This window comes from Entelurus aequoreus, linkage group LG27 (assembly GCF_033978785.1).
Source record: "Entelurus aequoreus isolate RoL-2023_Sb linkage group LG27, RoL_Eaeq_v1.1, whole genome shotgun sequence".
Lineage (NCBI taxonomy): Eukaryota > Metazoa > Chordata > Actinopteri > Syngnathiformes > Syngnathidae > Entelurus > Entelurus aequoreus.
The window spans coordinates 9,809,206-9,827,299 of NC_084757.1; the positions used below are offsets into that span (position 1 = coordinate 9,809,206).

Consider the following 18,094-nt stretch of genomic DNA (forward strand, 5'->3'; position numbering starts at 1 on the left):
TGTTGTCCTATACTGTCACACTTTTGTTGTTGAATTATTGTTATTTAATGATTGTTGTTGTTCTATACAGCCACACTTTTGTTGTTGAATTATTGTTATTTAATGATTGTTGTTGTCCTATACAGCCACACTTTAGTTATTGAATTATTGTTATTTAATGATTGTTGTTGTCCTATACTGCCACACTTTTGTTGTTGAATTATTGTTATTTAATGATTGTTGCTGTCCTCTGCAGCCACACTTTTGTTGTTGAATTATTGTTTTTTAATGATTGTTGTTGTCCTCTGCAGCCACACTTTAGTTATTGAATTATTGTTATTTATTGATTGTTGTTGTCCTCCGCAGCCACACTTTTGTTGTTGAATTATTGTTATTTAATGATTGTTGTTGTCCTATACAGTCACACTTTTGTTGTTGAATTATTGTTATTTAATTATTGTTGTTGTCCTATACAGCCACACTTTTGTTGTTGAATTATTGTTATTTATTGATTGTTGTTGTTCTATACAGCCACACTTGTTGTTGAATTATTGTTATTTATTGATTGTTGTTGTTCTATACAGCCACACTTTTGTTGTTGAATTATTGTTATTTAATGATTGTTATTGTCCTATGAAGACACTTTTGTTGTTGAATTATTGTTATTTAATGATTGTTGTTGTCCTATGCAACCACATGTTTGTTGTTGAATTATTGCTATTTAATGATTGTTGTTGTCCTATGCAACCACATTTTTGTTGTTGAATTATTGTTATTTAATGATTGTTGTTGTCCTATACAGCCACACTTTTGTTGTTGAATTATTGTTATTTAATGATTGTTGTTGTCCTATACAGCCACACTTTTGTTGTTGAATTATTGTTATTTATTGATTGTTGTTGTCCTATACAGCCACACTTTTGTTGTTGAATTATTGTTCTTTAATGATTGTTGTTGTCCTATACAGCCACACTTTTGTTGTTGAATTATTGTTATTTATTGATTGTTGTTGTCCTATACAGCCACACTTTTGTTGTTGAATTATTGTTATTTAATGATTGTTGTGGTCCTATACAGCCACACTTTTGTTGTTGAATTATTATTTATTGATTGTTGTGGTCCTATACAGCCACACTTTTGTTGTTGAATTATTGTTATTGAATGATTGTTGTTGTCCTATGAAGACACTTTTGTTGTTAAATTATTGTTATTGAATGATTGTTGTTGTCCTATGCAACCACACTTTTGTTGTTGAATTATTGTTATTTAATGATTGTTGTTGTCCTCTGCAGCCACATTTTTGTTGTTGAATTATTGTTATTTAATGATTGTTGTTGTCCTCTGCAGCCACGCTTTTGTCGTTGAATTGTTGTTATTTAATGATTGTTGTTGTGTTTGTAGGTGTTGCAGGACGCCCAGGCGTCCGAGGGTCAAGTGGTGGTCCTGGAGTGCAGGGTCCGTGGAGGCCCCCCTCTGCAGGTCAGATGGTTCCGCCAAAGTGAGGAGATCCTGGACTCGCCAGATTTCCGAATACTCCAGAAAAGTAAGTGTCTTTGTGTCATGGTGGACTTCAAACTCCTGCAGTCTCCTAAAAACGGATCTCTCTTCCTCAAGAGCCTCGATCTGCAGCGGAGCCAGGTAAGTCACATGACCTCCTTTTGTAAACACCACCTGTCATGGTTCACCTGAACGCACTCTTAATCACACACACGGCACCTCTCAGATGTTACCTGAACCAGACTGTGACTCACCTCACCTCACATCCACTCACTCACCTGTCCTCTCCACTTCTCTATGATGTCTCATTACTGACGTCCTCTCCAGGTCTCAGTGATGTCTCGTGACTGTACATTGTACAAGGACCTAGAGTTGTGGAAAACACCCTTCATGTTTCATGTGTCATTAGAAGTTTCTGTGGAATTTAGTAGACCAGAACCTCAGTGTTGATTTCTGTGGAACCTAGTAGACCAGAACCTCAGTGTTGATTTTTGTGGAACCTAGTAGACTAGAGCCTGAGTGTTGATTTCTGTGGAACCTAGTAGACTATAACCTCAGTGTTGATTTTCTATGGAACCTAGTAGACCAGAGCCTCAGTGTTGATGTCTGTGGAACCTAGTAGACCAGAGCCTCAGTGTTGATGTCTGTGGAACCTAGTAGACTAGAGCCTCAGTGTTGATTTCTGTGGAACCTAGTAGACTAGAGCCTCAGTGTTGATTTCTGTGGAACCTAGTAGACCAGAGCCTCAGTGTTGATTTCTGTGGAACCTAGTAGACCAGAACCTCAGTGTTGATTTCTGTGGAACCTAGTAGATTAGAACCTCAGTGTTGATTTCTGTGGAACCTAGTCGACCAGAACCTCAGTGTGGATTTTTGTGGAACCTAGTAGACCAGAACCTCAGTGTAGATTTCTGTGCAACCTAGTCGACCGGAACTTTAGTGTTGATTTTTGTGGAACCTAGTAGACTAGAACCTCAGTGTTGATTTTCTATGGAACCTATTCGACCAGAACCTCAGTGTTGATTTTTGTGGAACCTATTCGACCAGAACCTCAGTGTTGATTTTTGTGGAACCTAGTAGACCAGAGCCTCAGTGTTGATTTCTGTGGAACCTAGTCGACCAGAGCCTCAGTGTTGATTTTTGTGGAACCTTAGTCCGTCCTCTGCGCTGGATGGACGCTTTTCTGCTTGCTCTCGCTTGCTCTCGCTTCTGCTTGCATTTTTTGCTACTATCTGCTGCTATTTTCTTACACAAAGAGCAACAGCTCTTGGATACTTACCAAACCAGTGGGACTATATTTTCTTTTAGATAACAGAGGCATTTTTCAATATTTTTACGACGTCCTCAACACTACGCGAGGAGGCCTACCATTCAAGATAAGCCTGAGCCCGAGCCTGTGCTACAGTGCTAAAGGTAATCAGCATAAGATGCCTCCTTTCTCTACGGAAGATTACCACAATCTGCTAAAGAAGATTTTACTGTTGGAAATAAAAATGAATCGGTTGGAAGTGAATTTAGAAGTGAATGGACAATGTGGCTACAACACCACTCTAGCACTCCTGTCGACTGAAAACACTGGACAGCACCATGCTACAACCCAGCTAACTAGCAACAATGAAGCTACGAAGAAACGGGAGGTCCCTGTAGAGGGTAATAAATCTACCAGTGAAAATCCTCCCTGGAACACACTTGGTGCAAAGCCAAAGAGAAGACCACCTCCCTGCGACAAGGGAGAATAGATATCTGGCAGGACCCAGCGCCCCGATATCTCTGATCTGACCGGCTGGCCTGCGCTACCATCTTCAGCCAGGCATACTGCGTCATCAACTCCACTGCCACGTAGGACACAGCAGCGGACAGCTGAGAAGAGGAGAACTACCAATAAACCTCCCCAGCAAGCAAGTGTCCAACTAAAGAACAGGTTTGCCCCACTGTTGATGGACAATGGATCCCCCTCTGATTGCCTGAATAACCCACCATCACCACGCAGAAGGGTAAGACCTGCTAACTTTACACCACAGAGAAAGCTAACGAGAGCTCCTGAAAATCTGATTGTGGGGGACTTTTCTGTAAAAGATATGAAAAGCAATAATAACACCAAAGTACTCTGCTTTCCGAAGGATATGGTATCTGACATGGAAAAAAGAATCCTGGAAATTGTCGCTGCACACCCAAATGTGAAAAATATCATCCTGCACATTGGTGTTAATGACATTGTAAAACAACAATCAAGAGAGCTGAAAGAGCACTTCAATAAACTCTTTGAAACAGTCAGCGCTGTGAATGCTGACGTTTTTATCAGTGGTCCTCTACCCCCAATCAGGAGAGGAGCTGAGAGATTCAGTAGACTTTACTCGCTGAATGAGTGGCTATCAAGTGCACTTCTTGCTCGTTCAATGCATTTTATTGACAATTTTAGCTTTTTCTGGGACCGCAGGCATCTTTTTAAGGCAGACGGACTTTGCCTAAATAAGATGGGAGTAAAGCTATTCATGAACAACATGTTTCACTTCCTGCATCTTGCATCTATCATCACTGCCAAGGACAAGAGACAAGAGGAGCCACCGAGGAAGGAAGACACAACACAGCCTATCAGGAACGTCGAAGGAGGACCGCCACTGCAAAAGGAGAACGTCGACCATGAGATACACCAGAGCAAAGAGGAGAGGTGTCTATCCTCCTCTACCGCCCCTCCCTCCATTCTGAATGCATGTGAAGATCCCTCCCCCACATCCCCCAAGCCATCCACGTCTCCATCTTTCTCCCTCCCTCAAGTAGACCTTTCTCCCCCCTTCTCCCCCTTGGAGTTCCGGGAGCTACCCCCACTCACGCCCCACCCTACTCAGATTTTTACCCCCCTAGATCATCGCTCACCTCCACCACCCCCTCCACGAAGGCGTGCTCCACAACCCCCCAGCCATACTTCACCTTTCTCACGCCAACCCCTTACACGCCCTCAACGTCCACCTTCAGTAGTTCGTCCCAGCTCTGACGCTGCTCACTCCCCCTCCCCCTTACGGCAAACCCCGCCTCGCCCTGACAGCAGTCCTGAATATTTCTGATACAGAAAAGGGTTCAGCAGTAGACCACATTATCAGCTGGGCCCAAGGTTGCCTACATCAAATCATGGCACCTTCTACATCCCTGTTGTGACTACCAAGAGAGTAAACATTGGGAAACTTAGCCACCCTGCTAACCTAAACAATCTCATTCCTATTATCTCCAAATCAAAGCCAACATCGAAGCCTGTCAATAACACCATCAGGATGGGTCTGCTCAATGTCAGGTCTCTGAATAGCAAATCATTTTTAGTCAATGATTTTATTAGCACTTCTAAACTTGACTTTATGTTTTTAACTGAAACATGGCTGGAACAAAATAACAGTGCAAGCATTCTGATCGAGACAGCACCCCCCAACTATAACTTCATTGATATATGTAGATCGGGGAAAAGAGGTGGAGGGGTTGCTGCTATATTTAAAAACATGTTTCAGGGGAAACAGATGTCACTCGGTGAGTTTACATCATTTGAATACCTGTGTGCTGTGTTGAAATGCTCTCCCAAAATTCTCTTGTTAATTATCTACAGGCCACCTAAATATTCTGCAAATTTTTTTGATGATTTTACTGAACTATTGTCTAGCATCTCCACTGACTTTGACTGCCTGGTTATAACTGGTGATTTTAATTTTCATATTGACGATTTAAATGACAAGGGCGCAAAAGAACTTTTTACTATTTTAGACACATTTGAACTGTCTCAACATGTGAAAGAGGCTACACATTATAAGGGACACACCCTGGACCTGATTATCACAAAAGGTCTCAATGTTTCTGATGTTCTTGTGATTGATCCTTCATTGTCTGATCATTTCTGTGTTTTCTTTAATATTTCTGTAATCCCGGACACACAAACAGAATCAAAGAATGTCAAAAAGCGGTACATAAATGAACATGCTAATGTCCTCTTTAAAAACGCCATCTCCTCACTACCACCTCTAAACCCATGTCATGCTGATGATCTTGTAAGCAACTTTAATTCCAAAATTGTGAATATCATAGATATCATTGCACCTGTTACAGTTAAAACGATTTCTGGCAAGCAAAAGGCACCCTGGAGAAAATCTGCTGCTGTAACAGCCCAGAGAAGAGAGTGCAGGAAGGCTGAACGAATCTGGCGGAATACAAAACTTCATATTCACCATGACATCTATAAAGAGAGCCTCCAGGCCTACAATTTAGTCTTAAAAAGTGCTAGAGAAACATTCTTCTCCAATATCATAAACAGCAACACAAATAAGGCCAAAACCCTATTCACAATCGTTGACAGACTGACTAAACCCCCAACACAAATACCAGCCGAACTCCATTCCACGCAGAAATGCAATGACTTTGCATTCTTTTATACTGATAAAATTGAAGGCATCAGACGCACCATCAATATCTCAAGTAAAAAAGTTGGATCACCACCCCATTTAGGCAAAAGTAACACAGCAATGATGGCAAGCTTTAATGCCATAGACTCTAAAACTCTAGTGGAAACGGTGACAGCTCTAAAGTCATCCACCTGCTGCCTTGATGTTTTACCTACCAACTTCTTTAAGAATGTTTTTGACTGCCTATCAACAGACATCTTGCAAATAGTTAATAATTCTATTAAATCGGGCAATTTCCCGAAGGCTTTCAAAACTGCAGTCATTAAACCTCTTCTAAAAAAGCAGAGCCTAGATGCCTCTGTTATCAACAACTACAGACCAATTTCAAATCTACCATTCATAAGTAAAATAATTGAGAAAGTTGTCCTCCAACAACTAAATCACTTCTTGGCTTCTACTGGCTGCCACAACAACTTCCAGTCAGGATTTCGACCTCTTCATAGCACAGAGACGGCCCTTCTTAAAGTTATAAATGACATCCGTCTAAACACAGACTCTGGCAAAACTTCAGTATTAATGCTTTTGGACCTCAGTGCTGCATTTGACACTGTCGACCACTCAATACTTTTGGACAGGTTGGAAAACTGGGTGGGGATCTCAGGCACAGTTTTAAGCTGGTTCAAGTCATATCTACAAGATAGGAACTATTTTGTTTCCATTGGTGACTTTGTATCAGAACCAACCAACGTAACGTGTGGAGTCCCCCAAGGTTCAATCTTGGGGCCGACTTTATTTAACATCTATATGCTCCCACTAGGACAAATCATGCAAAATAATAACATTGACCATCATTGCTATGCCGATGACACCCAAATCTATGTAGCGCTATCACCAAATGACTATCGCCCCATAGATCTTCTGTGCCAGTGCATTGAGCAAGTCAAACACTGGATGTGCCAAAATTTCCTACAACTAAATGAAGATAAAACTGAGATAATTGTTTTTGGTGCTAAAAAAGAAAGGTTTAAAGTCATCCAACACCTTCAATCACTGTCCCTGAAAACCTCAAATAAAGCCAGAAATCTTGGGGTTATTTTAGATTCTGATTTACATTTCGACAGTCACATCAAATCAGTAACAAAATCGGCCTACTATCACCTCAAAAATGTAAAAAGACTTAGAGGGCTCATGTCAGCTCAAGACTTAGAAAAACTTGTACATGCCTTTATTACCAGTAGGCTAGACTATTGTAATGGTCTCCTTGCAGGTCTTCCCAAAAAAACTGTCAGGCAGCTACAGCTTGTTCAGAACGCTGCTGCTAGAGTTCTAACAAAGACCAAAAAATGTGAGCACATTACACCAATTCTTAAATCCTTACATTGGCTCCCTGTACATCAGAGAATAGATTTCAAAATCCTCCTGCTCACATATAAATCACTACATGGTCTAGGGCCCAAGTATATCACTGATATGCTCCCACTATATACGCCCTCTAGATCACTAAGATCTTCTGAGACCAATCTGTTAGCGGTTCCAAGAGTAAACTCAAATCAAGGGAGATCATCATTCAGTCACTATGCAACACATAGCTGGAATAAACTTCCTGAAGATGTCAGACTCTCCCCAACTCTCACTACTTTTAAAACTAGACTGAAGACTTTTATGTTCACCTTAGCTTTCAGCTAAATCTTTTAATCTTTTAACTTTTAACGTCTGCACTGTTCTTATTTTTATTGTCTGCATTTTAATTTTGCTTTTATTTTCTTTCATTTCACTTTGTTGTCTGTGAAGCACTTTGAGTCTGCCTTGTGTATGAAAAGCGCTATACAAATAAAGTTGCCTTGCCTTGCCTTGCCTAGTAGACCAGAACCTCAGTGTTGATTTCTGTGGAACCTAGTCGACCAGAACCTCAGTGTTGATTTCTGTGGAACCTATTCGACCACAACCTCAGTGTTGATTTCTGTGGAACGTAGTCGACCAGAACCTCAGTGTTGATTTTTGTGGAACCTAGTCGACCAGAACCTCAGTGTTGATTTTTGTGGAACCTATTCGACCAGAACTTCAGTGTTGATTTTTGTGGAACCTAGTAGACCAGAGCCTCAGTGTTGATTTCTGAGGAACCTAGTCGACCAGAACCTCAGTGTTGATTTTTGTGGAACCTAGTATACCAGAACCTCAGTGTTGATTTCTGTGGAACCTATTCGACCAGAACCTCAGTGTTGATTTTTGTGGAACCTAGTCGACCAGAACCTCAGTGTTGATTTTTGTGGAACCTAGTCGACCAGAACCTCAGTGTTGATTTTTGTGGAACCTAGTAGACCAGAGCCTCAGTGTTGATGTCTGTGGAACCTAGTAGACCAGAACCTCAGTGTTGATTTTCTATGGAACCTAGTAGACCAGAGCCTCAGTGTTGATGTCTGTGGAACCTAGTAGACCAGAGCCTCAGTGTTGATGTCTGTGGAACCTAGTAGACCAGAGCCTCAGTGTTGATTTCTGTGGAACCTAGTAGACTAGAGCCTCAGTGTTGATTTCTGTGGAACCTAGTAGACCAGAGCCTCAGTGTTGATTTCTGTGGAACCTAGTAGACCAGAACCTCAGTGTTGATTTCTGTGGAACCTAGTAGATTAGAACCTCAGTGTTGATTTCTGTGGAACCTAGTCGACCAGAACCTCAGTGTGGATTTTTGTGGAACCTAGTAGACCAGAACCTCAGTGTAGATTTCTGTGCAACCTAGTCGACCGGAACTTTAGTGTTGATTTTTGTGGAACCTATTAGACTAGAACCTCAGTGTTGATTTTCTATGGAACCTATTCGACCAGAACCTCAGTGTTGATTTTTGTGGAACCTATTCGACCAGAACCTCAGTGTTGATTTTTGTGGAACCTAGTAGACCAGAGCCTCAGTGTTGATTTCTGTGGAACCTAGTCGACCAGAACCTCAGTGTTGATTTTTGTGGAACCTAGTAGACCAGAACCTCAGTGTTGATTTCTGTGGAACCTAGTCGACCAGAACCTCAGTGTTGATTTCTGTGGAACCTATTCGACCACAACCTCAGTGTTGATTTCTGTGGAACGTAGTCGACCAGAACCTCAGTGTTGATTTTTGTGGAACCTAGTCGACCAGAACCTCAGTGTTGATTTTTGTGGAACCTATTCGACCAGAACTTCAGTGTTGATTTTTGTGGAACCTATTCGACCAGAACTTCAGTGTTGATTTTTGTGGAACCTAGTAGACCAGAGCCTCAGTGTTGATTTTTGTGGAACCTAGTATACCAGAACCTCAGTGTTGATTTCTTTGGAACCTATTCGACCAGAACCTCAGTGTTGATTTTTGTGGAACCTAGTAGACCAGAGCCTCAGTGTTGATTTATGAGGAACCTATTCGACCAGAACCTCAGTGTTGATTTTTGTGGAACCTAGTCGAACAAAACCTCAGTGTTGATTATTGTGGAACCTAGTAGACCAGAACCTCAGTGTTGATTTCTGTGGAACCTAGTCGACCAGAACCTCAGTGTTGATTTCTGTGGAACCTATTCGACCAGAACCTCAGTGTTGATTTTTGTGGAACCTAGTAGACCAGAGCCTCAGTGTTGATTTCTGAGGAACCTATTCGACCAGAACCTCAGTGTTGATTTTTGTGGAACCTAGTCGACCAAAACCTCAGTGTTGATTATTGTGGAACCTAGTAGACCAGAACCTCAGTGTTGATTTCTGTGGAACCTAGTCGACCAGAACCTCAGTGTTGATTTCTGTGGAACCTAGTCGACCACAACCTCAGTGTTGATTTTTGTGGAACCTAGTCGACCACAACCTCAGTGTTGAATCTCTGTGGAACCTAGTCGACCAGAACCTCAGTGTTGATTTTTGTGGAACCTAGTAGACCACAACCTCAGTGTTGATCACTGTGGAACCGAGTAGACCAGAACCTCAGTGTTGATTTATGTGGAACCTAGTAGACCAGAACCTCAGTGTTGATTTATGTGGAACCTAGTAGACCAGAACCTCAGTGTTGATCACTGTGGAACATTATATCATCAAACTTAATTCCAAGCAGAACATTTTGGGTTGGATTTTTTTCAGCTGCCTAATGTCTAACTTGTCTTTCCGAAGAGGAGATCTGCACCTTGGTGATTGCAGAGGCCTTTCCAGAAGACGGAGGTGTGTTCTGCTGCACCGCCTCCAACCCGTATGGTTCTGTTCAGACCAAAGCCCGGCTCACCGTCTCTGCAGGTGCATCTATTGCTTCCGATGTTACAACTGTATGCAAAAAAGGTTTTATGACAAATACACCACTTGGTGGCGCTCTCATTTTCATTTGACTCCCATGTTGGTTAATAAACAACCAATCAACAACACAGTTGACAGGAGTACACAAAATCAGAACATTTGACTCCCATGTTGGTTAATAAACAATTAACAACACAGTTGACAGGAGTACACAACCTCAGAACATTTGACTCCCATGTTGGTTAATAAACAAAATCTGAACATTTGACTCCCACATCACGTGTGGAATGGATGCAAACGTTTTGAAGAATATTCAATAAGATGTTGGTAAAGATGCAGATTGAGCAGTGGCCCAGCACATCCAGCAGATGGAGCTGTGGTGAAAAAAGTCCAAAATGTTGGAGTGCTGCCCACAGGACCGGTGTGGACTCTTTAGACTCTGCAGGTGTACCTATTTTTGTGGTTGCTTTGGGACTAAAAGACTTATTCCAAGGATGTCTTGAATTCCCAGGAAGTGCCTGAGATTATATAAATATTGTTATCTTCATCCAGTAGGAGGAATAATACGTAATATAATAATTGTCTTCGTGTTTAGGACCCAACAAGTCATCCAGTAACGGTTTATCTGGAGATGGCTCCGAGTTTGAGGACGCAGCAGCCTTCCCTCCGCCGCCTCCGTCCACAGAAATCAGCCTCTTGGAGCTCCCACCCAAGATGTTTCCACAGCCCTCCACTGAGCCTTTTCACGTCCAGGAAGTGGAGCTGTGGCCTGCTGGTTCTGGTACACCTTTGGCTTCGCACAAGACTGGTTTCATGTCGAATGGACGACTCCCGAAGCAACCGTCTCCGCCTGCCGAGACCACACCTCCTCCGCCTGCAGAGACCACACCTACTCCACCTCCACCTTCTCCTCTACTCCAACTCCAAAGCTCACCTTCCACCCCTAAAAATGTTTCTCCGGTACCTGGGAGAGAGGGCGGTCCTCTTCCGACGAAGCCCAAACCAAAGCTGTGAGTACCCGTCGCCGCAGTGGTCTGAATCCTTGGGGGAGACAAAGTTAGTCTGGGAGACCTGACAGTGTTGTGAAAGGGTTCAAAGTTGGGCTTCTTTTGGAAAACCAAAGCATTCCTCCTGCCTTGAACGTGTTGTCCCTGTGGCTTGGATGTAAACGTTTGTGGTGTGGCATCTGCTCAATTGTTTGTGTTTGACCTCAGAGCGGAACAGAGAGCGTCTTTTGGTGTTGTCCTCAACTTTGACTCTCGCTGGTATCAGGAGAGAGAAGAATGGCTTTGTTTCCACAAGTTCATGACGTAAACAAGTTTGTGTGCATGAAACTGCAGAATATTCAAGACTTGTATTTTTGCGCACCTCTGGTTGGTTGGAGCATGGTCCTGCATATTACTGTTACTTACTGCCACAACTTTGGGCATACTTGCACAATCAAATTGAACAGATGTCATATATCACATACAACAAGGTCAAATTTAGGTGAGGGACAGGAGGATAGAAACATTAGCAACACTAGCACACCTAAATCTGAGCTACATGCTAACAATGCTTCGGCATCATGCTAATTTAGCAACACTAGCATACAGTAGCTATGTGAGCTCCATGAATTTACCATGAATTGATTAACGTGGACCCCGACTTAAACAGGTTGAAAATCTTATTCAGGTGTTACCATTTAGTGGTCAATTGTACGGAATATGTACTGTACTGTGCAATCTACTAATACAAGTTTCAATCAATCAATCAATCAAAAAAGCTACATGCTAGGATTACATCATGCTAGGTTAGCATATTCACTGTAAAAAATCAATAAACTGACTGATAGTTGACAAAGCTTTATTTCAAGATGAGTAGGAGGTACCTGAATAGATGTCGGTACCTGGATAGGAGAATAGATGTCGGTACCTGGATAGGAGCATAGATGTCGGTACCTGGATAGGAGAATAGATGTCGGTACCTGGATAGGAGAATAGATGTAGGTACCTGGATAGGAGAATAGATGTAGGTACCTGAATAGATGTCGGTACCTGAATAGGAGAATAGATGTTGGTACCGGAATAGGAGCATAGATGTAGGTACCTGGATAGGAGAATAGATGTCGGTACCTGGATAGGAGAATAGATGTAGGTACCTGGATAGGAGAATAGATGTAGGTACCTGGATAAGAGAATAGATATAGATACCTGAATAGGAGAATAGATGTAGGTACCTGGATAGGAGAATAGATGTCGGTACCTGAATAGGAGAATAGATGTAGGTACCTGAATATGAGAATAGATGTAGGTACCTGAATAGGAGAATAGATGTAGGTACCTGAATATGAGAATAGATGTAGGTACCTGGATAGGAGAATAGATGTAGGTACCTGGATAAGAGAATAGATATAGATACCTGAATAGGAGAATAGATGTAGGTACCTGGATAGGAGAATAGATGTCGGTACCTGAATAGGAGAATAGATGTAGGTACCTGAATAGGAGAATAGATGTAGGTACCTGAATAGGAGAATAGATGTAGGTACCTGTATAGGAGAATAGATGTAGGTACCTGAATAGGAGAATAGATGTCGGTGCCTGGATAGGAGAATAGATATAGATACCTGAATAGGAGAATAGATGTCGGTACCTGAATAGGAGAATAGATGTAGGTACCTGAATAGGAGAATAGATGTAGGTACCTGAATAGGAGAATAGATGTAGGTACCTGAATAGGAGAATAGATGTAGGTACCTGGATAGGAGAAAAAGATGTAGATACCTGGATAGGGGAATAGATGTAGGTACCTGGATAGGAGAATAGATGTAGGTACCTGAATAGGAGAATAGATGTAGGTACCTGGATAGGGGAATAGATGTAGGTACCTGAATAGGAGAATAGATGTAGGTACCTGAATAGGAGAATAGATGTAGGTACCTGGATAGGAGAATATATGTAGGTACTGTAAAATACTGTAAACATTTGGGATTACAGTTGTAGTATTTGAAAATACTGTAAGAATTTGGGATTACACCTGATGTAGTATTTGAAAATACTGTGAACATTTGGGATTAATGTTGATGTATTATTTCAAAATACTGTAAGCATTTGGTATTACAGTTGTAGTATTTGAAAATACTGTAAGCATTAGAGATTAGTGTTGATGTAGTATGTGAAAATACTGTAAGCATTTGGTATTACGGTTGATGTAGTATTTTAAAAATACTGTAAGCACGTCACTCTTTTAGAAGATGGTCCCATCTAGTCTTACACTTATATTGGTCACACTAGTCTTAGACTTATATCGGTCAGATCTAGTCTTACACTTAGATTAGTCTGATCTGGTTTTAGACTTAGATCAGTCACATCTAGTCTTAGACTTAGATCGGTTACATCTAGTGTAACACTTAGATTGGTCACAGCTAGTCTTAGCCTTAGATTGGTCACATCTAGTCTTAGCCTTAGATTGGTCACATCTAGTCTTTGACTTAGATTGGTCACATCTAGTCTTAGCTTTAGATTGGTCACATCTAGTCTTAGACTTAGATTGGTCACATCTAGTCTTAGCCTTAGATTGGTCACATCTAGTCTTTGACTTAGATTGGTCACATCTAGTCTTTGACTTAGATTGGTTACATCAATTCTTAGCTTTATATTGGTCACATCTAGTCTTAGACTTAGATTGTTTACATCTAGTATTAGCCTTAGATTGGTCACATCTAGTCTTAGCCTTAGATTGGTTACATCTAGTCTTAGCCTTAGATTGGTCACATCTAGTCCTACACTTAGATTGCTCACATCTAGTCCTAGACTTAGATTGTTTACATCTAGTATTAGCCTTAGATTGGTCACATCTAGTCTTTGACTTAGATTGGTCACATCTAGTCTTTGACTTAGATTGGTTACATCAATTCTTAGCTTTAGATTGGTCACATCTAGTCTTAGACTTAGATTGTTTACATCTAGTATTAGCCTTAGATTGGTCACATCTAGTCTTAGCCTTAGATTGGTTACATCTAGTCTTAGCCTTAGATTGGTTACATCTAGTCTTAGCCTTAGATTGGTCACATCTAGTCCTAGACTTAGATTGTTTACATCTAGTATTAGCCTTAGATTGGTCACATCTAGTCTTAGCCTTAGATTGGTCACATCTAGTCCTAGACTTACATTGGTTACATCTAGTCTTAGCCTTAGATTGGTCACATCTAGTCCTACACTTAGATTGCTCACATCTAGTCCTAGACTTAGATTGTTTACCACTAGTATTAGCCTTAGATTGGTCACATCTAGTCTTAGCCTTAGATTGGTCACATCTAGTCTTAGACTTACATTGGTTACATCTAGTCTTAGCCTTAGATTGGTCACATCTAGTCCTACACTTAGATTGCTCACATCTAGTCTTAGACTTAGATTGTTTACATCTAGTATTAGCCTTAGATTGGTCACATCTAGTCTTAGCCTTCGATTGGTTACATCTAGTCTTAGCCTTAGATTGGTCACATCTAGTCTTAGACTTAGATTGTTTACATCTAGTATTAGCCTTAGATTGGTCACATCTAGTCTTAGCCTTAGATTGGTTACATCTAGTCTTAGCCTTAGATTGGTCACATCTAGTCTTAGCCTTAGATTGTTTACATCTAGTTTTAGCCTTAGATTGGTCACATCTAGTCTTAACCTTAGATTGGTCACATCTAGTCCTAGACTTAGATTGCTCTCATCTCGTCCTAGACTTAGATTGCTCACACCTAGTCTTAGACTTAGATTGCTCACATCTAGTAACCCGTGTGTGTAGATGTATATGAATCATCCATCACAAAGAGGTATACAGCCCTGGAGATCTCTTTGACTTTAAGAACACATATTAGATTGGACATCATTATCTTATATTTCATACCCCTGCCATGGGGTGGATACTTGACCAGGACCTACCCCGCCATCCTTTTCCAGGGTGTACACCGCCTTCCTTGTCCAGGGTGTACCCCGCCTTCCGATTACAGCTGGGATAGGCTCAGTAGAAACTAGATGGATGTATTATTAAATATTATATTCACTGCTTTTCTCCCTCTACACTAATGACTGCACTCCAGGGGGTCCATCTTTCAGCCCACACAGTTAGTTATTGAAGTTGAAATGTTGAGTTAACGTTGAGTGTTTGACATTGACCAAAGACAGCACAATCTACTGACTCAAGTGTGGAAAACATTCTTGGCCAATAAAAAGTCACTTTGAAGTTGTTTCTGTAGAACTCACTTGATCGTGCAGGTCAACCTAACGCTGTTGCATATTTGACACGCACTCTTGCCTTGGTTCCATATCGGTTTCTGCCACGTACACTTTGTTTGTGCTGCATGGTACGTCCAACTATGCTGTGTGCACATGAATGTTGTCATCATGATTCATTCTCTGCTTCCAGAGCTGAGGAGGGAGACAATTCCAGGTAAATATTTGCTGCTTTAGCTTGTTTGTGTACATACATGTATTTAAAGGCCTACTGAAAGCCACTACTAGCGACCACGCAGTCTGATAGTTTATATATCAATGATGAAATCTTAACATTGCAACACATGCCAATACGGCCGGGTTAACTTATAAAGTGACATTTTAAATTTCCCGCTAAACTTCCGGTTGAAAACGTCTATGTATGATGACGTATGCGCGGGACGTCAATTGTTGAAACGGAAGTATTCGGACACATTCTATCCAATACAAAAAGCTGGGTTTTCATCGCAAAATTCCACAGTATTCTGGACATCTGTGTTGGTGAATCTTTTGCAATTTGTTTAATGAACAATGAAGACTGCAAAGAAGAAAGCTGTAGGTGGGATCGGTGTATTAGCGGCTGGCTGCAGCAACACAACCAGGAGGACTTTGACTTGGATATCAGACGCGCTATCCGACGCTAGCCGCCGACCGCATCTATGATCGGGTGAAGTCCTTCGTCGCTCCGTCGATCGCTGGAACGCAGGTGAGCCCGGGTGTTGATGAGCAGATGAGGGCTGGCTGGCGTAGGTGGATAGCTAATGTTTTTAGCATAGCTCTGTGAGGTCCCGTTGCTAAGTTAGCTTCAATGGCGTCATTAGCAACAGCATTGTTAAGCTTCGCCAGGCTGGAAAGCATAAACCGTGTATTTACATGTCCAGGGTTTAATAGTATTGTTGATTTTCTGTCTATCCTTCCAGTCAGGGGTTTATTTCTTTTGTTTCTATCTGCAGTTAAGCCCGATGCTATCACGTTAGCTCCGTGGCTAAAGTGCTTCGCCGATGTATTGTCGTGGAGATAAAAGTCACTGCGAATGTCCATTTTGCGTTCTCTACTCTCATTTTCAAGAGGATATAGTATCCGAGGTGGTTTAAAATACGAATCCGTGATCCACAATAGAAAAAGGAGAGTGTGGAATCAATCAATCAATCAATCAATCAATGTTTATTTATATAGCCCTAAATCACAAGTGTATCAAAGGGCTGCACAAGCCACAACGACATCCTCGGTACAAAGCCCACATACGGGCAAGGAAAAACTCACCCCAGTGGGACGTCGATGTGAATGACTATGAGAAACCTTGGAGAGGACCGCATATGTGGGTAACCCCCCCCCCCTAGGGGAGACCGAAAGCAATGGATGTCGAGTGGGTCTGACATAATATTGTGAAAGTCCAGTCCACAGTGGATCCAACACATCAGCGAGAGTCCAGTCCATAGCGGGGCCAGCAGGAAACCGTCCCGAGCGGAGACGGGTCAGCAGCGCAGAGATGTCCCCAACCAATGCACAGGCTAGCGGTCCACCCGGGGTCCCGACTCTGGACAGCAAGCACTTCATCCATGGCCACCGGACCTGTGCAACCCCCCCTCCAAGGAAGAGGGGAGCAGAGGAGAGAAGAAAAGAAACGGCAGATCAACTCGTCTAAAAGAGGGGTGTATTTAAAGGCTAGAGTATACAAATTAGTTTTAAGATGGGACTTAAATGCTTCTACTGAGGTAGCATCTCTAACTTTTACCGGGAGGGCATTCCATAGTACTGGAGCCCGAACAGAAAACGCTCTATAGCCCGCAGACTTTTTTTTGGCTCTGGGAATCACTAATAAGCCGGAGTTCTTTGAACGCAGATTTCTTGTCGGGACATCCAATGAGCCAGCTTGTACCTAAGTTACGGTCAGAGCGAAAAAAGATGCGTCCTGCACTGCACTCTAGTCCTTCACTCTCACGTACCTCATCCACGAATCTTTCATCCTGGCTCAAATTAATGGGGTAATCGTCGCTTTCTCGGTCCGAATCGCTCTCGCTGCTGGTGTAAACAACGGGGAAATGTGAGGAGCCTTTCAACCTGTGACGTCACGCTACTTCCGGTACAGGCAAGGCTTTTTTTTTTATCAGCGACCAAAAGTTGCGAACTTTATCGTCGATGTTCTCTACTAAATCCTTTCAGCAAAAATATGGCAATATCGCGAAATGATCAAGTATGACACACGGAATGGATCTGCTATCCCCGTTTAAATAAATAAAAATTCATTTCAGTAGGCCTTTAACATACTGTAGGTGTGAATATTCGTAAGAGATTAGTATGCTAGGATGGAGGTGTTTCCCTGGGTTTTCTGTTGCTGAGCAAGGCACTGTAGCATTGCTGGAATTCCTTGGCCGTGACTCATGGCTCCTCTCTTAGCCGAGAGTGTTTGTGTTGACGAGGTGGAAGTAATCAAGTCCCTAATGGAGTAGCAACAAGTCCCTAATGGAGTAGCAACAAGTCCCTAATGGAGTAGCAAAAAATGTCTTGCTCGTGGGTTTTGTAGAGACGGGGGATGTGCTGACTGTCCAAATGTTGAAACGTGGGAAGGAAAGGAAGAGAGACAAGTAGAAAATGTCACATCTGAGTCGAGAGGTGGGCGGTCCTTCCAGGGATGTGCGAGGCCCGGGATTGGCTGAGAGTCGCCGGCGTCTCAGTGTGAGATTGGCTGGTCAGAGGGACTTGCATGGAATGGAGAACCTTTCCAAATAAGGAAGAGTTGTGCCGGCTGACCTTCCTTAGTGCGGGTGGGGGCT

At 42.2% G+C, this 18,094-nt stretch overlaps 1 protein-coding gene across 4 annotated transcripts in view; it reads left to right on the forward strand.

The window, feature by feature from the left end:
• Positions 1-18,094, forward strand: part of palld (palladin, cytoskeletal associated protein) — a 74,204-nt gene that overhangs the window by 19,086 nt on the left and 37,024 nt on the right. For all 4 annotated transcript variants that reach the window (XM_062039402.1, XM_062039403.1, XM_062039404.1 and 1 more), the window contains 4 exons: positions 1,381-1,522; positions 1,594-1,617; positions 9,961-10,080; positions 10,673-11,087. In XM_062039402.1, coding sequence (XP_061895386.1) covers positions 1,381-1,522; positions 1,594-1,617; positions 9,961-10,080; positions 10,673-11,087 — 701 coding nt within the window. The remainder of the gene's footprint in view (positions 1-1,380; positions 1,523-1,593; positions 1,618-9,960; positions 10,081-10,672; positions 11,088-18,094) is intronic.